This window comes from Schistocerca gregaria, chromosome 2 (assembly GCF_023897955.1).
Source record: "Schistocerca gregaria isolate iqSchGreg1 chromosome 2, iqSchGreg1.2, whole genome shotgun sequence".
In the NCBI taxonomy this organism is placed as follows: Eukaryota; Metazoa; Arthropoda; class Insecta; order Orthoptera; family Acrididae; genus Schistocerca; species Schistocerca gregaria.
In genome coordinates, this window is record NC_064921.1 from 176,004,787 (window position 1) to 176,032,131 (window position 27,345).

Below are 27,345 nucleotides of genomic sequence, written 5' to 3' on the forward strand. Positions count from 1 at the left end.
ATGTGCCTCTGAGGGAGACGAAGAAGGCTCGCTACACAATCACTGACGGTACAGTGATTGATTTTAACATGTGAAGTCACGCAGTAACTCACAATGTAGCTCCGATACATTCAACTTTAGCCAAAACTGTTCAAGACGGACAACATAGGCCGCTTGTACGCAGAACGCTCAATTGCCAACTGTACTCGGAAAGTTACGTTGAAGTCGAAACTTCAGCAACTTCGTCAAACAGTTACAATTAAATGAAAGTATATTAGACAGCCCACGGAAGGCAGGCTGCCGAGAGCAGCAAGAGCTCAGTCTTACTCCGACCGAAATACGAGAGGCGACTCTCTCAAGAGCACCCGTACAAGCCGGACACAGAACATTCCCGCCCCCACGACAGTGGCCGTGGTTAAACGTTCCAATCAGCAACTCGAAAACCGGCGGAAAATTTCACTATATTGCCGAAGCACTACTATTCCACCAATGAGGATACTTGGAGCCAATTTCTGCGGCGATTTTACTACGTCACGGAGCTATCCCCTGAGCAAGCCAATCACAGTTATGATTTTGCACACACAAGTAATTCCCAAGCCTCGCTGGTAGCCCGTCAGAAAGTGTTTTCACTAAGTTTCTGCGAAGTAACGGAACCTCTAGCCCCAGCTGCTCCTTCAGGACCCCTGTGGGCGTGTCGCCCCCGCTCTTAGGACAAAGTCGGCGTCTGGAAAGCATCCACTCGACTCCCTCACACCCGTCGGCATAACCGTTTCGAGATCAGTAGAACCCGCCTGTCACCATACCACCCGGGTGACGAGAGACGCTGCATGAGAAGTCCGCATGTGAGCAATAGCAACTTTTCACCACATGCAATTAGAGAGGAAAATATTCATATCTTCTGAGTTCTCAATACTAACCTTGTAATGAAAATCCCGGCCATACTTCTCCAAATCGAATTACTCAGAGTAAGATATAAATATGGGAGGGGGCAAGTCACTGTGCATCTAAAGGCATGCCACCTCTCAACATGTACACGATTACTCGGCAATTCACACTTAAATGTTTGGCAGTGGCTTCACAGACACACTATCAAACCGTTTATCGACATTGCCATTGCCTAATAGCACGTGGTAAAAATGAACACCTATTTCCCGTGCGATCTCTGATTTCTCTTTTTTTATTATGGTGGTCATTTTCCCCTACGTGGAAAGGAGTGGAATTCACAGGAGAAAGATGGTGATTAAATTTTTGTGAAAATATCTCACCGCAACGAAAAACGTCTCCGTTTCAATAATTGCCACACCAACTCGCTTATCATATTCCTAACACTCTCTCTTCTAATTCGCAGTAATACGGAACGAACTGTCCTTCCTTGAAGAGCAAGCGATTTGTAGTTAGTTTCTTTAATATTAAGGTAATCTACATTCGTGTTCAAAAATTAAGAAAGAAAGCAATTTTCCCATGTTGTGTGACTTCCAACAGCACAGCTCGATGAAACTTGGACCACACATAGAAAGCACTACTTCAGTATAGTACAGACGATGACTGTGAGAAATACCAAATGAGACTAACAGAAATGACACTTTGATTCAGAGACAGTATAATTAAATTAGTAATTTTTTTTCTGCTTCTCTGAGCCAAGTTATATCATTTTGCATAGAAAATACAGCAGCCCAATGTTTCCCCGCAGCCAAAGTCTGGTTAAGTCTGGTTAAGTCCATGAACCCCGTGACTGCTACAGTCGCAGGTTCGAATCCTGCCTCGGGCATGGATTTGTGTGATGTTCTTAGGTTAGTTTGGTTTAAGTAATTCTAAAGTTTTAGGGGACTGATGACCTCAGGTGTTAAGTCTCATAGTGCTCAGAGCCATTTGAACCATTTGAATCTGGAAAAACGTGCGAAAGGAGACAGCATCCTTCATTTAACACTACATCAATAACAGTCTATCAAAGGACGTCACAGATATCCGATGGCTGGCTGGAGCAAAACAGGAACCAGACGAACGTACGAGTTCTCATAGCGCTTAACAGAAACCAAATACTTTATGATTATTGTGGAATTTTTTCCCATAAGGGGACATTCTTTCCTACCAATCGACGGTGATTTCTGGGTAATAAAGAGGTTATTAACACAGGAAGACAGAATTTATCACCCAGAACAGGTGTGCGAATTGATAATACATTCAGTTTCCAAACTTAAATACACCATTACAGTGGCAGATTTGTGTGATATCAGAAATTTCAGACTGTTGGCCTAAATGCTCCAAGAAGAATGTAAACTCTACAGAAAGTATCAATCTTCCACAACATCAGAAGATCCAATTCGAGAAATCAAGTTTCAGGCACTCCAAATACTTCAGCAACTTACCGGGAACAGTCATTGCTTAGAATTCTCAAATGGTCTGGTGCAACAAACGTTCAACCAGAGAGCCATAGGACATAGAATTCGTGATCTAGTAAGCCTTCTATTCGACAGGGCCTGTGAGAACATAAACCACAATGAAACAAAATGTAGCCATATTACGAAGATATTTAAGTATTTTCCTGAGGAATACAAAATACACTCCTGGAAATGGAAAAAAGAACACATTGACACCGGTGTGTCAGACCCACCATACTTGCTCCGGACACTGCGAGAGGGCTGTACAAGCAATGATCACACGCACGGCACAGCGGACACACCAGGAACCGCGGTGTTGGCCGTCGAATGGCGCTAGCTGCGCAGCATTTGTGCACCGCCGCCGTCAGTGTCAGCCAGTTTGCCGTGGCATACGGAGCTCCATCGCAGTCTTTAACACTGGTAGCATGCCGCGACAGCGTGGACGTGAACCGTATGTGCAGTTGACGGACTTTGAGCGAGGGCGTATAGTGGGCATGCGGGAGGCCGGGTGGACGTACCGCCGAATTGCTCAACACGTGGGGCGTGAGGTCTCCACAGTACATCGATGTTGTCGCCAGTGGTCGGCGGAAGGTGCACGTGCCCGTCGACCTGGGACCGGACCGCAGCGACGCACGGATGCACGCCAAGACCGTAGGATCCTACGCAGTGCCGTAGGGGACCGCACCGCCACCTCACAGCAAATTAGGGACACTGTTGCTCCTGGGGTATCGGCGAAGACCATTCGCAACCGTCTCCATGAAGCTGGGCTACGGTCCCGCACACCGTTAGGCCGTCTTCCGCTCACGCCCCTCCAGTGGTGTCGCGACAGGCGTGAATGGAGGGACGAATGGAGACGTCTTCAGCGATGAGAGTCGCTTCTGCCTTGGTGCCAATGATGGTCGTATGCGTGTTTGGCGCCGTGCAGGTGAGCGCCACAATCAGGACTGCATACGACCGAGGCACACAGGGCCAACACCCGGTATCATGGTGTGGAGAGCGATCTCCTACACTGGCCGTACACCTCTGGTGACCGGCGAGGGGACACTGAATAGTGCACGGTACATCGAAACCGTCATCGAACCCATCGTTCTACAATTCCTAGACCGGCAAGGGAACTTGCTGTTCCAACATTACAATGCACGTCCGCATGTATCCCGTGCCACCCAACGTGCTCTAGAAGGTGTAAGTCAACTACCCTGGCCAGCAAGATCTCCGGATCTGTCCCCCATTGAGCATGTTTGGGGCTGGATGAAGCGTCGTCTCACGCGGTCTGCACGTCCAGCACGAACGCTGGTCCAACTGAGGCGCCAGGTGGAAATGGCATGGCAAGCCGTTCCACAGGACTACATCCAGCATCTCTACGATCGTCTCCATGGGAGAATAGCAGCCTGCATTGCTGCGAAAGGTGGATATACACTGTACTAGTGCCGACATTGTGCATGCTCTGTTGCCTGTGTCTATGTGCCTGTGGTTCTGTCAGTGTGATCATGTGATGTATCTGTCCCCAGGAATGTGTCAATAAAGTTTCCCCTTTCTGGGACAATGAATTCACGGTGTTCTTATTTCAATTTCCAGGAGTGTATATTAATGAAATCTTACAGAAAAAGGGTACTAATTTTACTGTGTAAATTAAATTGTGTTCTTTTACGTCCTTTTAAATTCGTAATTTTGCTTACTGTCATTATTATCAATAATCTTGAAAAAAAAGATTAAGATCAGAAAGAAAGGACATAAATCATATGTTTCAAATCAGGTTAGTGTAAATTTAACTAATGTGCTAGCATAAGTTACTGATGTACTAGTTTTTATTATCATACGAGTATTTCTTTTTTTAGATGCTTGCGTTTGTTGTAGTATTAAAAATTATAATAGCATACATTTAGAATCCATACAATACAATGTTAATTTTAGAAACAACGTAAATCCTACAACTTCAATAATTTACTGCTGTTTTGAAGCTACTAATAATGGGTTATAGCTCTTAACAGTGCTGAAAGAGACTATTCTTTGTTATTATATACATAGAAAAACATTTGATATTCCTATTTCTGATGTGAAGTCAGTTATTTCAAGCTTTTTTGCTTTTCTGGATTTATGCAGTTTCTAAAATTACTGATTCAGTTACACTGAAGGTACCGCGATTTCTGATAGTCCTCTGGACATTACAAAAGTAGGGTCATGGTTCTTAACAGTGTGTGTGCTCACCGCAGACGTCAGTGCATGCTCTGTAATGTGCAGCGAAGCTTGTGACGATGTTGGCAAGGAGCCCTTGTGGTAGGGCGTTCCAACCCTCCAACAGCTGACAGCAGCTGGGTAGTCGGTGGGGAATGTGGACGTATTGGATTGCGTCTCCCCAACATGCTTGATTTTCAAGACCGGGAAGGGGATGGTGGGGGGGGGGGGGGAGGGGGGAGGGGGGACGAACAGACCAGTCCATTCTCCGAATATCCTCTCGTTCCAAGAGCTCCACCAGCTGTGCTGTCCCGTGCTGTAGCTTACTGTCATCCACAAAAGTGAATTCAGAGTCGAATGCAGCCATGAAGAGACACACATGGAGAAGAGAGTACAGTGACACAATAACGTTGCCTGTTGAGTGTACGTTTTTCACCGATTTGGTCTCCCCACACCTAAACACCTGGAGCACCGAAACGATCATGTTCGTCGAAGTGCCTGGTTGCATTACGTGCCCTCATAGAGCGAGAGGTGGGAGCAGGAAAATGAACACTACTCCAGTTTGTTTTATTGGTTGACAGTGAATTGGATGTACATCTTGAGAAGACACGACTGCAGGGAAAAGTGCCACACTATTTTATTTTATTGTTTTTGTTAATTTTTTGGCTGGTAGCTTTGAGAGGTCCTTGTACAGTGATGACGAAGGCTTCGAAACGCGTAGTATTTTTACACTGTAAATGGGTGGTTGAGCTGACATTTTAGCATTAATAGAATGTAGAGTAGCATCAAGGTAGAATTGTCTACTGGTTGCCACTGATGTATAGTCGGCAAATGGTAGAACGTGATGAAAGAATTCCAGCATTCTGAAAGCGCTATAGTGGGGAGAGTTGGATCAGAACCAGTGTGCTGGAGAGTGGAGAGACAAACTTTCGGAAGAGTGATGAGATTCAGTGATGAAAATCGGGGACTCTTTCGGTGGAGACACTGAAATAAGAGTGAGGGTTAATGGTGATACTTTCGAGAGACTTCTTGTTGGAACTTTATTTCAAGACTTGGGCGTCAGGACTTCGTCCCCATTTCCCCTTATAACTTCAGTCCATTCGATGTTGTTCTGCATGCAGTTCCAGTCATTGTTGGATTTCATTCCAGTCCAATACTTATTCTCAGGAGTGTTCAACTTTACTTCCGTCCCTCCCCTGATGCTGCTTTTGCAGTCAGATTCCAGTGATGGTTTGGATTTTAACTCTGCTGCGAATGAGCCATTCTCGTTTTCCCCCGATCGTGTGGTTAAAATCCGATTCTCTGGATGCCAGTACGGCCCCATGGAAAACTTCACACCCCTCACAATGCTGCTATCTGAAAAGTGAACATGCCGTTTTCGCTGGCTCACCTCGGAGCTATTGCTCTCGGCCTGCACTGAACGAACTGGCCATTCGACCGTCGACAGTTGTCAATCATCAACCACGCACTGACCAGTCGCAGAGGAGAAAGGCCAGACAACAGACTAAGACAGACGTCGTCACAAAGCGACGGCCCGACAACCAACTCTGCCCCGTCGACGCCCAAATCAAGACTTTGGTGGGGCCTAACTGACAAGCCAGCTTCTCAGGGGAACCATTTGTGCCGTGTCTGCCCAGTACAAGCGCAGTTTTGTTTTTTTAATACACTACTGGCCATCAAAATTGCTGCGCTGCACCATGAAGAAATGTAGATAATAAACGGGCATTCATTGGACAAAATTTACCAGAACTGACATGTGAGTACATTTTCACACAAATTGGGTGCATAGATCCTGAGGAATCAGTACCCAGAACAACCACCTCTGGCCGTAATAACGGCCTTGATACGCCTGGGAATTGAGTCAAACAGAGCTTGGATGGCGTGTGCAGGTACAGCTGCCCATGCAGCATCAACACGATACTACAGTTCATCAAGAGTAGTGACTGGCGTACTGTGACGAGCCAGTTACTCGGCCACGATTGACCAGACGTTTTCAATTGGTGAGAGATCTGGAGAATGTGCTGGCCAGGGCAGCAGTCGAACATTTTCTGTATCCAGAAACGCCCTTACAGGACCTGCAACACGCGGTCGTGCATTATCTTGGTGAAATGTAGGGTTTCGCAGAGATCGAATGAAGGGTAAAGGCACGGGTCGTAACACAACTGAAATGTAACGTCCACTGTTCAAAGTTCCGTCAGTGCGAACGATAGGTTACCGAGACGTGTCACCAATGGCACCCCATACCAGCACGCCGGGTGATACGCCTTTATGGCGATGACGAATACACGCTTCCAATGTGCGTTTACTGCGATGTCGCCAAACACGAATGTGACGCTCATGATGCTGTAAACAAAACCTGGATTCATCCGAAAAATGACGTTTTGCCATTCGTGCACCCAGGTTTGTCGTTGAGTACATCATCGCAGGCGCTCCTGTCTGTGATGCAGCGTCAAGGGTAACCGCAGCCATGGTCTCCGAGCTGATAGTCCATACTGCTGCAAACGTCGTCGAACTGTTCGTGTAGATGGTTGTTGTCTTGCAAACGTCCCCATCTGTTGACTGAGGGATCGATACGTGGCTGCACGATACGTTACAGCCATGCGGATAAGATGCCTGTCATCTCGACTGCTAGTGATACGAGGCCGTTGGGATCCAGCACGGCGTTCCGTATTACCCTCCTGAACCCGCCGATTCCATATTCTGCTAACAGTCATTGGATCTCGACCAACGCGAGCAGCAATGTCGCGATACGATAAACCGCAATCGCGATAGGCTACAATCCGACCTTTATCAAGGTCGGAAACGTGATGGTGCGCATTTCCCCTTCTTACACTAGGCATCACAACACCGTTTCACCAGACATCGCCGGTCAACTGCTGTTTGTGTATGAGAAATCGGTTGGAAACTTTCCTCACGTCAGCCCCTGGCGCCAACCTTGTGTGAATGCTGTGAAAAGCTAATCATTTGCATATGACAGCATCTTCTTCCTGTCGGTTAAATTTCGCGTCTTTAGCACGTCATCTTCGTGGTGTAGCAATTTCAATGGCCAGTGGTGTAAATTGATTAAATGTTTCTGATACATCATGTTCGAGAGCCTACGCATACCAACCACCTGCACAACAGATCCGCCAGGCGGGTTCCGGACCTAGTAGAGGCCAGCCTGTCGGCTGTCAAGCCAAGAGGCGTCAGCTGGTCGGCTAGCCTCGACGAGCACGAATTAGTTTATTAAGAGCAGACACGTGACTGAAAATAGTGCGTGGAGTATTATGCGTCGGACAGCCATTTTAAGCCCACCCACAGACCGCAGAAGGCAGTTTTCACCGAGTAAGCTTCTGGGCCAGGCGCCGAGAGCTGCAGCTGTTCCACAATCTGGGCCTTACTACGGTGAATTCAATAAGATGCTTCGCAGTCCACCTCCAGCTGCGCCATCGAATCGTCTTCAGTGGGAAACCGAAAGGCTCCGAATACTGGAAATCCGGACTAATCAGTTGCAGTCTAGCCCTAGATGGAAGCACTTGAGATTTCATGACATCCAGAAACAGATGGCCCTTGTATGCAAACATCGATAATTTTTGATAGATACAATTGAGACCTGAAAGTGGTATATTGAATTGCCGAAACTGCTAGCAGAAAATAAAATAAAAAAATAAAAGTGTACACTGCTGTTTGACGTATTTCTTTGTTCAATATTAAAAAGAATCGGGGTAAAAGAGTCACCTTGTTTAATACCAGACCTTGAACATGCAATTTCAGTGAATAGCAAAAACACATTTCTTCTCTTAAATGTTTTACTTTGCCCTTGAAGTTACTACAAAAAAAGATTTACTACACCATATATGAACCAAACTACTTTTTACATTGTAATTCTCTAAAATACTGCAATAGACTTCAGTACAGAAAGAAAGAAACATGCCACAAGGAAGCCTTTTACATCTATAAATATGTGGCGTATTACTACCAATTAGCAGTTTAGCTGGGATCCTGTCAAAAATGAAATATGCTGAATGAGGCACGCGTTTGTGTACAACAGGTTCTCCATCTAGTTCTCTCTGAGTGGATACTGCAGTTCCTTTTGAATAATTTCATGCTATTAAACACAAACCAGAAGAGGGATATATAGGGATGGCAGAGCGAGAATTCGGGAACTCTTGAACAACGGCGTACGCAAAGTTCGTAAACAAATATTGCAGATCTCTCTGACTACACTCTTCTAGGATAAGAATATTCTTTGTGTATGCCCTGAGTTCTGAAATCTACAACACTTCTCTGTTCTTAAAAATGATTAACATCTCTATGTCTTTCAAAATGTTTTTACAGTGAGAGGGAACTGTTTGAATCCTGAATTTCTTTCTTGTTTCAGATGTCTCACGAAAACTATACGGAGATTGACCTATCAGTGTCTTATAACTACATTCGAAAAGCGTATGATTTTTTGAAGACGTACCATCAGCCGCCAACGCAGTCTGTAACTATGTTACGCTACATAGCCCATGCTGTAGCCGACATGGAGTTCAACGATTCTTCAGTGCAGAAGTTTATGAGGTAACTGCAATTATTTAGCATGTAAGTACTGCTTCCTTCCATATATATAGCTTAACAACACACTTCATAACCACCGTTGGCGGACAACCAGTTGTGCATAAGGGTTTTGCATAAAGCTTTTACTTGTTATTGCAAGCAGCACAGAAATATTCTGAGACAGTATGTGTTAATGTAACTTGTCATTTACGTCGCTGTGCAGATCAGTAACAAGATTGTTATTCGGTGACCCCGAGTGTTGTCATCTCCAACATCAGTCAGTTTATGGTCTCTGTTCTATAAATGTTTGTTCCAGACGTCCCGACATTTTACGATCTCAAAAAATTAAGCATTCAGTTATGTTCTGTCTGTTTTGTGACGCCGTATACCTGTGGTTCATTAATTTACTTCCTCAAACTATTCTTTTCAGAAAGAATCAAGCAACCAGTTTTCTCATTTGCGCCAGTTCGTAGAGATATACCCCTTCTCCCAAATTATTTACACTTCCGTCCCAGTTGTTAAATCATCCCTGAGGACCATCATTAGTTATCTGATCTGTTGAATTGAGCCATTCTCTGCTAAAGTTTTTCTGATGTTAATGACAGCAACATCTGGAAAAAAATCCTTCTTCATCTGATTTCATTGCTTTAAAAGCCTCTCGCAAGGGTACAAGTATTTGATTTTGAGCAATGCAGTCATCTCGTCTACGCCTATACCGACAGTGAATATTTCTCTGTCTTGGTGTGGATGTTCCTTGATTGGCTGAATGTCCTAGTTATAAACGCGTCTTCATCAGCTGTCGAATTTCCTCTTTCGTATCTAAGGCGGTTTCGGCTTGGATTTTGTTTTGTTTATTAAGATCTGTTACGGAGCTAGTTTGCCGTGCTGAAACGCCAATGTGAGCACTCTGACATCTACATCCACAGGAGTGCGTAAAATACAGTATTTTTAATTGTCACTGACAATTAAAGGATCACTTAATGCACTAATCAGCAAACCCTTCTCTTGAAGTACACCGTTCATCATTTACAAAAGTACATTTTCATCTGAGACCTGAATAACTCTTTGGTCCTACTCGATGATGCTGACTGCTTCAGTTAAGTTAACAAACCAGACAGACGCCTTCCACGCTCGGCTCTATATTGACCTCTTTGTGGCTGCTCTGAAAGAACGGGCGTGCCCTCTTTAGCCCCTCCCATTCGTCGTTGTGGGTTCCAGTGAAACATCGCTAATGTTTGTCGTATCGGTACGCTTTGCTAACACAGGGTGGGACCACGATCTTTGCCGCGCGGGATTAGCCGAGCGGTCTAGGGCGCTGCAGTCATGGACTGTACGGCTGGTCCCGGCGGAGGTTCGAGTCCTCCCTCGGACATGGGTGTGTGTGTCTTTGTCTTTAGGATGGTTCTAATGGCTCTGAGCCTTCCATAACATCTGAGGTCATCAGTTCCCTAGAATTTAGAACTACTTAAACCTAACTAACGTAAGTACATCACACACATCTATGCCCGAGGCAGGATTCGAACCTGCGACCGTAGCGGTCGCGCGGATCCAGACTGATGCGCCTAGAACCGCTCGGCCACTGTCCTTAGGATAATTTAGGTTAAGTAGTGTGTTAGCTTACGGACTGATGACCTCAGCAGTTAAATCCGATAAGATTTCACACACATTTGAATATTTTGAACCACGATCTTTGATTGATACCACACACTATATTATGTCAAGTAATAACGAGCAGCGACAACGTGTATAGAACCCGACACGAATACAGAATGATATATCTCCTTCCCCCAAAGGATTCCAAAGAATTAATCAGAACTAGTTTTCTTCCGCGAACAGACGCTGTTTTCGCGCACGAAACGGTCAACGGGCAGATGTTAGGAGATTAATTGCCGTATTGTTGCTTCCAGGTCTGGGGAGACGTTTGACCTTGCGATTCTGGAGGGACTCGCCTACCATTCATTCTACGGGCTGATACACAAGATGGGTTCACCGCCTGTGGCAAAGCTTCTGACTCTCACAGCTCCGTCGTCCGTCTACTACAACTTCGGAAGCCCCATGGAGCCGGCATACATGCCGGACATGTGGCTCGGCTTCTCAGACCGCATGGACTTCTGGCAGCGGCTGTACAACACGTACTTCTACCTGAGGCTGATGTACATGTGGTTCTACCAGGCCATGCCTTTACAAGAAGAAGTCATGAGGAAATACTTTGGTCCAGATCCTCCGTCTGTCTACGAAGCAGACAGGAACGTCAGTCTGCTCATAACTGCCAACCATTTCGTCTTTGAATATCCTCGTCCGCACCTGCCCAACATCATCGAGATAACCGGGATTCATGTCGCCACAAAACCGAAACCGCTGCCGAAGGTACAGCTACTGTAGATTTGTCTCCTCCTACAAATGCCACTTATATAGCAATATTCAGAATCACTGAAAAACAAAATCAGGAAAGACCGTATTGCCATTATCGGGAGAAATGTCGGCATATAACAGTATAATCCTGATAAGAGAATTGAGCGACCCATGTAATAAGTACACCAGTATAAAAGGCTTACAAGGGAAGGCCAAACAATTCGACTCAGATTTGGCAGGTCGCTTGTGTGAAAGTTAAATAAAACAAAGACTATATATTTTGGCTCAAATCGCCCCTCCCATCCACCTTCCGGTTTTGAGAAAACAGCAACCAAAACTGACAGGCTCGTTAGGTAACTGAAAGCAGAGATTTTTTTTATCACCTGATGTAGGTTCCTCAATCGCATATTTTCATATAAATCTTGGAAATATATTTTTTGACTGCTACATAGGCTGAGGTGACAAAAGTCGTAGGAAAGCTATATGTAGATGCGCAGATGGCGATAATAATTCATAGATAAGGTATTAAAGAATCATACATGGACAATGCAGTCATTTGTGCTCAGGTGATTCATGCAAAGAAATTCCTATGTGATTATGGAATTAACAGACTCTGAACGCTGAATGATGATTTGAGCTAGACGCAAGGGGCATTCCATATGGAAATTCAGTATTCCGAGATCCACAGTTTCAAGAGTGTGCCGAGAATACCAAGATTCATGCCTTACCTCTCACCAAGAACAACGCGATGGCTGACTGCCTTCACTTAACGGTCGAGAGCAGCAACGTTTTCGTAGCGTTGTCAGAGCTAACAGTCAAGCGACTGTGGGTGAAGTAACCGCAAAAATCAATGTGGGTCGTACGAAGAATGTATCTGTTAGGACTGTGCACTGAAATTTGGGCTACGGTAGCAGACGACCGACTGGAGTGTCTTTTATAACAGCGCGACATCTGCTGCAGTAGCTTTCCAGGGTTCGTGATCATATCTGTTGGTCCCTAGACAACTGGAAAACCGTGGCCTGGTCAGATGATTCTGGCTTTCAGTTGGTAAGAGCTGATGGTAGGCTTCGAGTATGGCCCAGACCCCATGAAGCCGTTGACACAGTTTGTCAACAAGGCACTGTGCAAGCTAGTGGCGGCTCCGTACTGGTGTGGGCTGTATTTATATGGAACGAACTGGGTGCTCTGATCCAACTGAACCGATCAATAACTACTTGGATATCATTTGCAGGCGAATCATTTTTGTAATAGTTCGCCATGTCACCAGGCCACAATTGTTCGCGATTGGTTTGAAGACCATTCTCAACAATTCGAGCGAATCAATTTGGCCACTCAGATAACCCGACATGAAACCTGTTGAACATTTATGGGACATAATGGAGAGTTTAGCTCGTACACAGAATCCTGCATCGGCAGACGTATGCAATTATGAGATAGCTATAAACGCAGCGTGGCACAGCATTTCTGCATGGTACTTCCAACAATTTGTTGAATCCATGCCACGACGAGTATCTGCATTACCCCAGGCAAGAGGAGTTCTAATACGATGTTAGGTAGTGTCCTATGATTTTTGTCACCTCACTGTATGCACCCATACCGCAACGAAAGGCCCGTGGCTTACCAAACATGCATTTGGCTGAGGAGCAGAGAATTTTTGCTCAATTGCCGAGAGCGTTCATTTATTTTAATTGCATTTTTTGTCCGAAATTATTAGGAATAGGAGGATTAATAAGGTAAGTAAGGCAATAAGAAACAGTAACAAGGTAATAAAAGAAATTTCTCACAGGACTTTGACTAGTAAAGAATAAAAAATTAAATGCCTTTCGCTTTACAACGAATGTTTCGCACACACTCTTACATGTCCTTTGTTTCTTTCGAACACCTGGACGGGCAGCATTTGTCAGACCAACATCCGAAGCCAATATATTCGCGATAGCAACAACATTTAATTAATGCAATCTTCGCGCTGTTAAACCGTTACTTTCGAAGAGCGGCTGCAAACAGACTTGGTTTGGATTTTAAAATATCTGTTTCAGGGAATTAATTTTAATGCATACTACACGTACGATAACATTGTCTGAAAAGTCGGTGAGGAAAGATCATTATGAATTATGCTGTGAATCAGTATTGCATCCGTGTGGTTGTACGATTCCCGCTTTGTTTCCAGAAGTTTGAAGCTTCGAAATAATGTGTTTAATTTGGTGATGACAGTAAAAACCACCTGGGTGTCACACATGTGTGCAGTTTGGCGATATTACTTCCCCCGTGCAAGTCTGCTGACCCTCGCTATGTACAAAGATGCTGTAATACATGACAGTATTAGTTTGTTCACCTCAGGAATCCAATATTGTTATCAGCGGCGAATGGTTTTAAAATGTTCTCAACATATGTTTTGTAAATTTATTTTGTCATTTTACCGGATCTGCAGTAAGTGACGTAAACATTTTTTAAAGAGGTGGCGCAGTGGTTAGACACTGGACTCGCATAAGGGAGGACGACGGGTCAATCCTGCGTCCGGTCAACCTGATTTAGGTTTTCCGTGATTTCCCTAAACCGCTCCAGGCAAATGCCGGGATGGTTCCTTTCAAAGGACACCGCCGACTTACTTCCCCGTCCTTCCCTAATCCAATAAGACCTATGACCTCGCTGTCTGGTCTTCTTCCCAAAACAACCAAGCAATCTTCTAAACCCCGAGAACCAAATTAACCATTTGTGCATTATAAGCACAGCTGCACTTCAGGCAACAATTTTATAGGCGCTGTGATGGAATACCGCGCTGAGTATGAAGCATTGTTTTACATATACTACCAAGTGCGACAAGGGTTTATTTTTCACCCTTATGCGATAAATTGTGCCGAATGCTCGTCTTCGAAGCACTCTTATTCGGAACCGTTTCATATAAATGACGTTTAAAATTGTAATTCTTTACTTACCAAATTGTTTGAGAAATTTATTTGCCTATCTTATTATTTCCTAATGATTTAGTTACCTTATTAATCCTCCTATACCTACCAGTTTCTAAACGGAAAAAATATAAAAAAAAACTTGTGGAATGAAACTAGCAGGGAACACAGGTTTTCGGCTCCGATAGCCAGACGCATTGTTCGCTACGCCAGCAGTAAGAAACGTGTCTTTCCTCGATTGATAGGGAAAAAAATGAGTTTGCGGATCCCTTATCTAATGATGGAAAGTGCTCAGTTCTGAATTATCTATCCACGTTGTCAATACTGATTAGACTGCACGTCGCGAATTTTAGCGGTGATTTTCTCGAAAATGGGGAAGGGGGAGGGGGGGAAGAGCATGTTGAGCCAAAATACCTCAGTGTTTCGTTTTAGGCTGTGCACAAACGACCTTAAAAATATGAGCCGAACCGGCTGGCCGTTTCCGAGGCCTTCCCGTTATTAGTCTGGTGACATTTGCATAAAATAGCGTATATGCGCCCCAGAGTAATTTGTATGTAATTGTACTGTCCTCAGGGCATCAAGAAGTTCCTGGACGAGGCGGAAGACGGAGTGATCTACTTCAGTCTGGGCTCCAACGTGCGCAGCAACGCGATGCCAGACTGGAAGCGACAGGCGTTCATCGAAGCATTCCGGGAGCTGCCCCAGAAAGTCCTCTGGAAGTGGGAGAACGACTCCCTGCCTGGTCAACCAGACAACCTCATGGTCAGCAAGTGGCTGCCGCAGCAGGACATCCTAGGCACGTAGCTTTACTCGCTGATTCTACTTCTGTTACTGCACTACCCAAGAGTTTTTCACATACATCAACGAAAGGTCTGCATCAGTCTTCATTTAGAAATTCATGGCACAGAAAATAAAAACTGGGTTGGAGGCATGCATATAAGTCAATAGCAATGCTTCCAGATCACAAACACACACACAAACAAACACACACACACACACACACACACACACACACACACATACACACACACACACACTATCAGTATATATAAAGGTAAGATCGCGTGGTTTGTTTTATAGTTTCCCTTAGAAACGTCAGTACGTGGTGGAACGTCCCCTTGGTCGTATGCAGGTTTCAATCCGTTTTGGTATACCATCCATGGGATCATCAAGCCAGCCGTGGTCCAAATTGGCTTTCTGTTTAATAGCGAATATGCGTTAAGTCGTGCACAGTACGTGCTCGTTGTGGACTTCCAAAACTAGTTCGTTTCAATCGATCCTACACATGTTCGATAGGGTCCCTGTCCGGGGAATAGGCATCCTAAGGAAGATCCCAGTGGAGGTGTTGTGTTATTCCCTTCTTCCAACCTGTAATTTAATGTCAAGTATGTATCTGTGTCGCGTGGTAGAGTGAAGTGAGTGCTTTTACACTGTAAGTGTCGGGTTTGTAGAGCTGTGGATGACGGGAAGGGAGAGGGTGAAAGGCGGTCCCAGAACGCAGGTCTACTCCTCCGAAACAGCAAATAGGGGAAAGAGGGGTTTAGCGCCCCCATCCGACGCAATGATCACCAAAGACTAGTGATCAGAAGCTTTATGTCACCACATTTCCGACCCTTGCCAGCCAAATACTGACAGTGAAAGTTTTCTACCCCTGTCCTCAGATGATTTTAAAACAGTGTCCTCAAAGGTAGGGTCCATAACATCAACAGTAAACGAAGACCTGGCTATGGAATCCATAACGCGAAGTCCCTGTTAGCAGGGTAGAACCACAGTGCTTCGGAAAGAACAACCAGACAACACTGTAATCTTCTATTCCCTCTCTGGGCGTTAGCGAAATGGTTCAAATGGCCCTGAGCGCCATGGGACTTAACATCTGAGGTCATCGGTCCCCTGGAACGTAGACCTACTTCAACCTAACTAACCTAAAGACATCACACACATCCATGCCCGAGGCAGGATTCGAACCTGCGACTGTAGCGGTCCACCCTGGCCGGTGGGCATTAGCAACAAAGTAACAATGAACGCTAGGGGTGTGTGAGACTGCACTGGGACGTTAAGGGTTAAGTAGTCTTTTTTATTAATCTGAAGATGACTCTTCAATGAGTTGAAACTAGTAATCAATAAAGGAGCTGCGATCAGGTTTTCACTAAACATTTGTCACTACTTGTTTCATTAGCGCCTCCTTTCGTAAAATTTGGCATTTAGTCGGTTAGATTAGTTCCGATTCGTAAAAATGTCAATTTCTAACCGTAGTAGTAAGCAGCTATCGTTGCGCTTTTACTCGGTTTGAATACGGCTCCCTTCTGCTCCCTTTTCTGTATACTCTCTATTCTAACACCACTTCGTCATTCCTCCTGCTCTTATAGTTGAGTTGCGACACTGAACTGAAGTGGATGTGCACTTTTGACAGTGTGCTGAAGATGAGGAAGGTGCGTTGTGGCAAAACAGCATCACTGTAGAAGAAACGTGGGTGTACTGTTGTAACCAAGAAATGAACAAAGTGACACTAAATGGGTCCACTATGAACAACCAGCCCAGAAAAAAAGCACATTTACAGGAAGTCAGAGTGTGCATCCACTGCAGCGTATACAGACAGCTCTTGAACCAACTGATACAAGGATCAGATTTCAGAGAAGAAGTAAGAACTTGTCAGGCGATGGAAGCTTCATCAGGATAGTGCGAGGCCTCTTCTTGCCGAAACCAGGAAAAGGTATTTCCGTGATACCACATCCACCTTACAATGCAGGACTGACACCGTGCGACGTCCTTCCCTACACCGCTACCAAAAGGGTCTTAAGGCTCGTTGATTTGAATATGGAATGCTGGCAGTGAAAGCTTTAGAGACTAGTTCGGAGTGCATAACAAAAAACGGCCTGCATCAAGTCTTCCACGAATCGCAATATAGGTGGGGCAGCTGCATAACATTCGGTGGGGAGTATACTAAGGATAAGAAAAGCATGAATTTAAAAGCTTTTGAAACTAAGTTTCTAGGAAATGAGTGCCACTCATTACTGAACATCCCTCGTAGTATTTACGCACTGTGTGTACAAATTTCGTCCCAGCTGGAGTCTTACACTATTTTAAGGCATCATTTGCGTAAGTCTAGAGTGTGAGCTCCCTTAGTACCGCGACCACTTACTACGAAGAAAAGCCTATCTGTCGTTACCAATGAGAGCCGGCTATACCACATCCAAATTAACTTCCTGCCTGACGATGACGACCCTTCTGCACCGTGTTGTGCTGTGGAAAAGGGGGGGGGGAGGCTGTGCGGACAGTCAGAACAAGTTAAAATTGCATAATTAACAAAAACCTTCAGTAGTCGATACTGTTCTCAGACTTGGTGAATGAATGAAAATGTGTAAGAAAATACGTCGGAGATAACTAGTTATAAGAAAACGGGTCGTTGTTTTTATTGTTTCGTGTATTGCTGAATACTGGTGACTTTTGACGAAATTGCACAAATAACATTTGAAAAATAAAGAAACCGCAAACTGAGGGTGAAAAGGAGCAAGTAATTCAAACGTTCAACGTGTCGCCTATTAAGGTACACATGTAACACTACGCTTGACAGGTGTGCCTGATAAAGCGTTGGTAACATACTATTTCCGAAATAGGTTATCGAAATAAATACATTACTAGCGATCTTGGCTTCTTGAAGTTTTCTCGGGTTTTTAGATTGGTTGGTTATTATTAAATTAAGCATCGTTCTCACAAGCGTAGAAACAAATACGGTGGTTTACCTTTGTGCCCAATGTTCGCCACATATTAAAAATTTAAAGTGTATTCCATGCACACCTGAATTTTGTTTTTCTCATATCTTTACGTAATTTCGGAATTACTGGTAATATAAAGTACCGGTATTCATTACTTAGACAGATTTGTTAAAATTCCATGAAGATACTGGAGAAGGTTAAAGGAATAAATAAAAGAGGAATAGGACCACGAAAATGTGGCAACCCCGCAAGGTGAAATTCCTAAGAGTTGTCTTTGTGAGCATCTTCGTCTCTAGGAGTCTTAAGATCAAAATGAAATTACTGAATAATCCTTCTCCCGTTTTAAACCAACTAAATATCGAAAAGTACGGCGGAACATTCTTCAGTATTTGTCAACGAACTGACGGCTTCCGTTGTTATCAAAATAAGCAGAGGAATAATTTCGGGATGTACGAGGGCTATTCGGAAAGTAAGGAACGCTAGGTCGCGAAATGGAAACCACAGCGAAAATCAATACTGTGCAACGGTTAACTACAACTTCCGGCTACTTATCTCCATTGTCGCCGATCCGACTTACGCGTTTGTCGTAGCGTTGCACCAACTTCCCAATACCCTCGTTATACACTCCTGGAAATTGAAATAAGAACACCGTGAATTCATTGTCCCAGGAAGGGGAAACTTTATTTACACATTCCTGGGGTCAGATACATCACATGATCACACTGACAGAACCACAGGCACATAGACACAGGCAACAGAGCATGTACAATGTCGGCACTAGTACAGTGTATATCCACCTTTAGCAGCAATGCAGGCTGCTATTCTCCCATGGATACGATCGTAGAGATGCTGGATGTAGTCCTATGGAACGGCTTGCCATGCCATTTCCACCTGGCGCCTCAGTTGGACAAGCGTTCGTGCTGGACGTGCAGACCGCGTGAGACGACGCTTCATCCAGTGCCAAACATGCTCAATGGGGGACAGATCCGGAGATCTTGCTGGCCAGGATAGTTGACTTACACCTTCTAGAACACGTTGGGTGGCACGGGATACATGCGGACGTGCATTGTCCTGTTGGAACAGCAAGTTCCCTTGCCGGTCTAGGAATGGTAGAATGATGGGTTCAATGACGGTTTGGATGTACCGTGCACTATTCAGTGTCCCCTCGACGATCACCAGAGGTGTACGGCCAGTGTAGGAGATCGCTCCCCACACCATGATGCCGTGTGTTGGTCCTGTGTGCCTCGGTCGTATGCAGTCCTGATTGTGGCGCTCACCTGCACGCCATCAAACACGCATACGACCATCATTGGCACCAAGGCAGAAGCGACTCTCATCGCTGAAGACGACACGTCTCCATTCGTCCCTCCATTCACGCCTGTCGCGACACCACTGGAGGCGGGCTGCACGATGTTGGGGCGTGAGCGGAAGACGGCCTAACGGTGTGCGGGACCGTAGCCCAGCTTCATGGAGACGGTTGCGAATGGTTCTCGCCGATACCCCAGGAGCAACAGTGTCCCTAATTTGCTGGGAAGTGGCGGTGCGGTCCCCTACGGCACTGCGTAGGATCCTACGGTCCCGGCGTGCATCCGTGCGTCGCTGCGGTCCGGTCCCAGGTCGACGGTCACGTGCACCTTCCGCCGACCACTGGCGACAACATCAATGTACCGCGGAGACCTCACGCCCCACGTGTTGTGCAATTCGGCGGTACGTCCACCCGGCCTCCCGCATGCCCACTATACGCCCTCGCTCAAAGTCCGTCAACTGCACATACGGTTCACGTCCACGCTGTCGCGGCATGCTACCAGTGTTAAAGACTGCGATGGAGCTCCGTATGCCACGGAAAACTGGCTGACACTGACGGCGGCGATGCACAAATGCTGCGCAGCTAGCGCCATTCGACGGCCAACACCGCGGTTCCTGGTGTGTCCGCAGTGCCGTGCGTGTGATCATTGCTTGTACAGCCCTCTCGCAGTGTCCGGAGCAAGTATGGTGGGTCTGACACACCGGTGTCAATGTGTTCTTTTTTCCATTTCCAGGAGTGTAGAAGGCAGCCGCCAGTGCTTACCGCCAATTCTCTACGCTGGCCTGCAGCTCTTTGTCTGTACCAAAATGTTGTCTTCATAGCCAGCGGTTCATGTGAGCAGAGATGAAACTCAAAGGGAGACTATTACGGGCTGCATTGTGGGTAATCAAACATTTCCAATTGAAAACGATGCAGGAAAATCTTCATTGCCCTTGCAGAATGCGGCTGAGAATTGCCTTGAAGAAGAAAACACACGACAGTTATGAAATGTTGGCTGCATAGCTTCAGACGAAATTTCTCACCAGGCCTTCGGACTTGGCGGGAGATACTATTGTTCTAGGTATCTTTATGTGCTCCCTGTATGCTCATAGCTAAACAAAAACGACGTAATATGATCGAGAGGCGTACTAGAACCACTGCCCAACACACCTGTGAAAAACGTTATCGTCTTTTTACTGTGCTTTTCATTTCGCGACCGATCGTTCCTTACTTTCCGAACACGACACCATTTGGATACTACGATACAAACACCAGCAACATTAGAAAAACTTAAGTCATCGCTGCTTACACCCGTTTCCAGGGGAACAGTGCCAGAGTCTTCTGTTAGCAAATACATACGATATGAATTTGAAGCAATATGTTTTGGTAACGTTTTTGTTGTTTTGTTATTACAGCCCATCCAAACGTGCGGCTTTTCATCATGCAAGGCGGCCTGCAGAGTCTGAACGAAGCCACGTACCACGCCGTGCCGCTGCTCGTCATCCCTTTCTTCTCCGACCAGGCGCACAACGCCGCCAAAATACAGCAGGCGGGGATAGGCGTACGGCTGGAGTACAGTGACGTCACCAAGGACACCTTGCTGAGAGACATACGAACTGCCCTGCAAGATCCCAAGTAAGCCATAATTTACGTGATTTTGCTCCATTAACTTGACAACCAGCACTCCGTCTTCAGGCCACAAGTGGCCCATCGGAACCATCCGACCGCCGTGTCATCCTCAGTAAAGGATGCGGATAGGAGGGCCGTGTGGTCAGCACACTGTTCTCCCGATCGTTTTAATAGTTTCTTTGACCGGTGCCGGTACTATTTGGTCGAGTAGCTCCTCAATTGACATCACGAGGCTGAGTGCACCCCGAAAAATGGCAACAGCACATGGCGGCCTGAGTGGTCACCCATCCAAGTGCCGGCCACGCCCAACAGCGGTTAACTTCGGTGATCTCACGGGAACCGGTGTAGCCACTGCTGCAAGGCCGTTGCACCTTGAGAACCAACCCCCTGTAATTGAGCGTTTCAGCTACTAAGATAAACGCTGAGGTGACAAAAGACATGGGATATCATCTAATATTCTGCCGGACCTCCATTATCCGGTGTAGTGCAGTAACTCGACGTGTTATTGACTCAACAAGTCGTTGGATGTACCGTGAACAAATACTGAGCCATGCTTCCGCTACAGCCATCTGTGATTGCGAAAGTTTTGCTGATGCAGGATTTTGTGCACGAGATGACTTGACACTCGATTATGTCCCATAAATGTTCGACTGGTTTCATGGCGGGTGATCTGGGTGGCCAAATAAATTGGTTTAACTGGCCAGAATGGTCTTAAAATCAATTACGAACGATTGTGGTCCGGTGACTGGCATACTGTCATTAAAAAATTAGATCGTCGTTTGGCTTCCAAGTAGCTGAACACAGCCATTACCAGCCAATGATCGGTTCAGATGGACCAGAGGACCCAGCCCATTCCTCGTAAACACAGCCTACAAAAGGTTCAAAAATGGTTCAAATGGCTCTGAGCACTATGGGACTTAACATCTGAGATCAGCAGTCCCCTAGAACTTAGAACTACTTAAACCTAACTAACCTAAGGACATCACACACATCCATAACCCGAGACAGGATTCGAACCTGCGACCGTAGCGGTCGCACGGTTCCAGACTGTAGCGGCTAGAACCACTCGGCCACCCCGGCCAGCTACAGTCTACACCATTTTGGAGACACCACCAGCTTGCACATTGCCTTTTTTGACAACTTGGTTCCGTGGCTTCGTGGGGTCTGCGCCACACCCGAACACTACCATCGATCACGGTTTCCCAGTCGTTTAGCACCCAGTCATATCGACACGAGTCCAGGTGAGGAGCTGCTGGCGGTGTAATGCTGTTGGCAAAGATGCTCGAGTCGGTCGTCTACTGCCATACGCCATATTTCACCGTACTGTCCTGAAGGATACACTCCTCGTATGTCCCACATTGATTTCTGCGGTTGTTTCAGGAAGTGGTTATTGTCTGTTAGCCGCGACAACTCTACGCAAACGCCGCTTCGCTCGGTCGATACGTGAAGGCCGTCGACCACTGCGTTGTCCTTGGTGAGAGGTAATGCATTAAATTTGATGTTCTCGACACACCCCTGACACTGTGGATCGCGGAATATTGAATTCGCTAATTTCCAAAATGTAATGTCCCACACTTCTAGCTCCAACTACCGTTCCGCATACAAAGTCTGTTAATTCCCGTCGTGTGCCATAATAACGTCACCCGAGTACAAATGGCTGCTCTGTCAATATATTGTCCATTTACAGCTTGTGTACGTGATACTAACGTCATCTGTATATGTGCACACAGCTATCCCATGCCTTTTATCACTACTTGTCTGCCTACACAAAGGGAATACTATTCCTGAAGCAGAATACTTGGTACTGTAATTGAAGGTGCAGGGTGGGGAAAGCAAAGGAAAAGAAGGGAACTAATGATATCAACTGCATCGGAACTTTATGCAACGATGAGTGACAGACTGGGATTCGAACCCAGGTTCTCCAGCATACTAGGCAGTTGCATTAACCGCTGCGCCTCCTGGACACAGTGTTTATCACAAATGTGCAGACTATTTCGGTACACTCCCTGACTGACCCACACTCTCACCCAGAGTCACCTATCCGCAGTTCCCATCCGAGACCCCATGACTGTTAGTTTCAGGTTCCACTGGCGGTTGAACACAAAAGTGCAACCTCTTGGAAGATTGTGGATCAATTACCCATCGAGGAGAATCAGGTATATGAAAGAGCGGTATCTATTCTTTTGAGAATTTAAAATTAGCGAGCATGGAGGACATGGACGAGGGGTGAGGATATGAGGATAGGTGGTGATAGTTTGGAGTGTGTGTCAACCGAGGAGAGTAGCGAGAAACGCAGCTACCTAATAAGCAGGCAATCCCAGGTTCGATTTCCAATCGGAACACAGTTTCACTCATCGTGCTGATTCTGCATGAAGTTCTGATGCAGCTGATGTCATTAGTTCCTTCTGTATCCTTTCTATCCTCCCCTTTCGACCTTCATTTACATACACCACTGGCCATTAAAATTGCTACACAACGAAGATGACGTGCTACAGACGCAAAATTTAACCATCAAGAAGAAGATGCTGTGATACGCAAATGATTAGCTTTTTAGAGCATTCACACAAGGTTGGCGCCGGTGGCGACACCTACAACATGCTGACATGAAGAAAGTTTCCAAACAGCAGTTGACCGGCGTTGCCTGGTCAAACTTTGTTGTCGTGCCTCGTGTAAGAAGGTGAAATGCGTACCATCACCTTTCCGACTTTGATAAAGGTCGCATTGTAGCCTATTCCTGCTCGCGTTAGTCGAGATGCATTGACTGTGAACAGAATATGGAATCGCCGTGCTGCATCCCAACAGCTTCGTATCACTAGCAGTCGAGATGACAGGCATCTTATCCGCACCGCTGTAACGGATCTTGCAGCCACGTCAAGATCCCTGAGTCAACAGATGGGGACGTTTGCAAGACAACAACCATCTGCACGAACAGTTCGACGACGTTTGCAGCAGCATGGACTATCAGCTCGGAGACCATTGCTGCGGTTACCCTTGACGCTGCATCACAGACAGGAGCGCCTGCGTTGGTGTACTCAACGACGAACCTGGGTGCAGGAATGGCAAAACGTCATTTTTCGGATGAATCCAAGTTCTGTGTACAGTATCATGATGGTCGCATCCGTGTTTGGAGACATCGCGGTGAACGCACATTGGAAGCGTGTATTCGTAATCGCCATACTGGCGTATTACCTGGCGTGATGATATGGGGTGCCATTCGTTACACGTCTCGGTCACCTCTTGTTCGCAATGACGGCACTTTGAACAGTGGACGTTACATTTCAGATGTGTTACGGCCCGTGGCTCTCCCCTCAATGCGATCCCTGCGAAATCCTACATTGCAGCAGGATAATGCACGACCGCATGTTGCAATTCCTGTATGGGCATTTCTGGATACAGAAAATGTGCGACTGCTGCCATGACCAGCACATTCTCCAGATATCTCACCAATTGAAAACGTCTGGTCAATGGTGACCGAGCAAGTGGATCGTCACAATACGCCATTCCCTACTCTTGATGGACTGTGGTATCGTGTTGCAGCTGCCTGGGCAGCTGTATCTGTACACGCCATCCAAGCTCTGTTTGACTGCATGCCCAGGCATATCAAGGCCCTTAATACGGCCAAAGGTGGTTGTTCTGGGTACTGATTTCTTAGGATCTATGCACCCAAATTGCGTATATATAGTGTATACATATATATATATATATAGTATAATATATGTGTCCAATGAATACCCATTTATGATCTGCATTTCTTCTTGGTGTAGCAATTTTAATGGGCAGTTGTGTAATTTGTATCACACCTATAGCATTAACGTAATGCAATATGATAGAATATTTGATATTAAAATTTTGTGTGAGTAGCGGGACTTTTGTGTTGCTCATTCTCTACCTTCTCTCAAGTAACAGTACGCTATAATGTATGATTTTGTGCTTTTGTTTCTCTAGGTACAAGGAAAACATGAGGACTTTGTCATCAATATTCCGCGAGCACAAGGCGGACTCTGTGGAGCGCGCCGTGTGGTGGCTGGAGTACGTGATACGTCACAAGGGGGCCCCGCACATGCGCAGTGCCGCCCTCGACCTGCACTGGTGGCAGCGGCTGCTGCTCGACGTCATCGCTTTCGTCCTTCTGGTGACCGCCGTTGGAGCCTATCTGCTGTACCTGTCTACTCGGCGACTTGTTCAGTTCCTCTCACAATTTAGAGTGAAATTCAAAACCGAGTAGATCTGCTGATGCACAGCTACTGAAAAGCGTATCTGTGATATACATCCAAGCTCGATAAGACTTTTTTACACGTCAAACCTTCAGAGACGTTTTCTACAAAGAATAACGAGAAATTGTCGTCATCACAATTATGTTCACGCGTTGGGGCACCTGGTAGGCTTTATTTTAAAATCACACCTCTTTCTGGAACGTCACACACTGCATATGTCTGAAGGAGTTTAGTGTATAGCTTATTTTGATAAACATATTCCACTGTAGCGTCAAAGTTTGTTCTGGAATTTTGGTACATATTCTTGATTGATTCTCATTGATCTCTAATGACCTCGATATCGACGAGACATTAAACCCTAACCTGTCTTCCTTCCTTCGTTCCTTTCTCGTCACATGTTTGAACTATTTATTCTGATATTCATCAGTATTATTGTCTACTGAAATGAGATCTAATTCTACATGTTTTGTATCTTGTGTGATACAGCACGAAAAACTTTAGTCAGAAAGTGTTTCACTCTATTTCTATTTTAAAACACTACTGATCGCTTTTGTGTAATCGAAAAAAGCCATGTGCATTTTGAAATCACTTCTCGATTATCTGTTGCTTACTAAATACTTAATAAAATTATGAGCAACCTTCGTAGAATCCGATTAAGCCTTCGTCCAAAGTGACATCTGCACTTTTTATGATTTCTGTATTTTTGTACAACTCTTACAATCAGTTTACTCCTCTTCTTAAAAAATGGCACGAATTTGACTGAAATCAATTTTTTTAGGATTTTTTATTCCAGAACATTCAAAAGATGTAACAGTCACTGTTGTAGCAATATACAGTTTAGCATGTTGTTCGGTCCAATTTTTCAATTTTTTGAGAGTGTCTCATACTTCTTCATATAAATCAGCTGTATCTTTGTCCTCTTTACTTCAGTGTTCCAATCTGTCGTATGCGTATTCCTGTCTACCATGTAGACTATGTTATATGTTACTTACAAATGAACTAAGTTTTACCGATGAGTATGACTGAATAATTTTCGCCTCGTTTCTTTTCTGTTTGTAATTTATTTCATTTTAAAACGTTCTCTGGTTGAAGATTGTTGTAAACGTCTGCTTCCCTTCAGTGCCTTATTAATCTCTTGATTCCACCTTCCTGGTGCCCACTGTTTTTAGTTATTGGAAATTTGCCAGTGTTTCATATGTTAATGTGCAAATATTCTTCGTTATGTTTGACAGAAGATACCCTTTATTACTGTAGACCATAAGTTCTGTATCAAAATCTGACTGATATCTCTTACAAACAGATTTTTATGTGATTTTTTATTAAGTGGTTTTTGGTGTGAAACAATTAGGGCAGTGAATTTGTGGCAAAAATAATTTATGGATGTAACATTAACAGATATTACATCAATATGACAGTTTTGTATATGACAATGAGGATTAAATATATCTGTATTTATTATTTGGGCATAAATGCTATATTTCTCACAAAGTGTTGTTTTGTTCCTGTGTTCTGTATGATCATCTTGCTCATATAATTTTTTTTTTGTTAAGCATGAGTTTTGTTTGGGGTGATGTGTTTGAGGCCTGGTAGTCAGGGGAGGGCAGAATTTGGTTACAATTGTGGGCAGGGCCGTAGTCAGTTACTATTGGTTGCCTTTTATAGTTATACACATTTATTTTAAACCAGTAATTCCAGACTCAACAATAAATAAAAAACCACTCGTTATTAATGAAGGAATGAACAACTGTGTAACATAATAGTGTTTTCAGTGCATAACAGTTTAGCAAATCACCATAAAATACAGATACAACAGATAATGTTTTAAAAACAAGCCACTGTTATCACGGCTGAAGGCCTTATATGCCAAGAATGGCAATAAATTAAGAATGTTTAAGAACTCGCTGCAATTTACAATTTACAAATATTAAAATATTGCAGGTAAGTAGCCACAAACACAGCAGAAGGCATCAAACGCCAGACATGGCAGTAAATAAGATTTTAAGGCTTACTGGTAAAAATACCAATACCAAACTAGAATTTTAAGGCAAGTAACCACAATTATGGATGAAGGCCTTACACGACAGGAACGGCATTTATATTAAAAAAATTCAGAAACCTGCTGTAAAACAGCAAATACAATAGCAAAGGTTAATTAAAAAAAACAAGCAAACAAGCAACTAATCACCAAACAGGTGAAATAAA

At 44.9% G+C, this 27,345-nt stretch overlaps 1 protein-coding gene across 2 annotated transcripts in view; it reads left to right on the forward strand.

Moving 5' to 3' along the window:
• The window catches only part of LOC126336625 (UDP-glucosyltransferase 2-like), a 153,495-nt gene extending 126,803 nt beyond the window's left edge, over positions 1-26,692 (forward strand). The window contains exons 3-7 of one of the 2 annotated variants that reach the window (XM_050000513.1): positions 8,890-9,071; positions 10,955-11,414; positions 14,876-15,098; positions 20,716-20,935; positions 24,875-26,692. In XM_050000513.1, the coding sequence (XP_049856470.1) occupies positions 8,890-9,071; positions 10,955-11,414; positions 14,876-15,098; positions 20,716-20,935; positions 24,875-25,154 (1,365 nt within the window). In that variant the 3' untranslated portion in view covers positions 25,155-26,692. The remainder of the gene's footprint in view (positions 1-8,889; positions 9,072-10,954; positions 11,415-14,875; positions 15,099-20,715; positions 20,936-24,874) is intronic. The other variant, XM_050000514.1, reaches the window with a different exon arrangement.
• Positions 26,693-27,345: the final 653 nt, after the last annotated feature.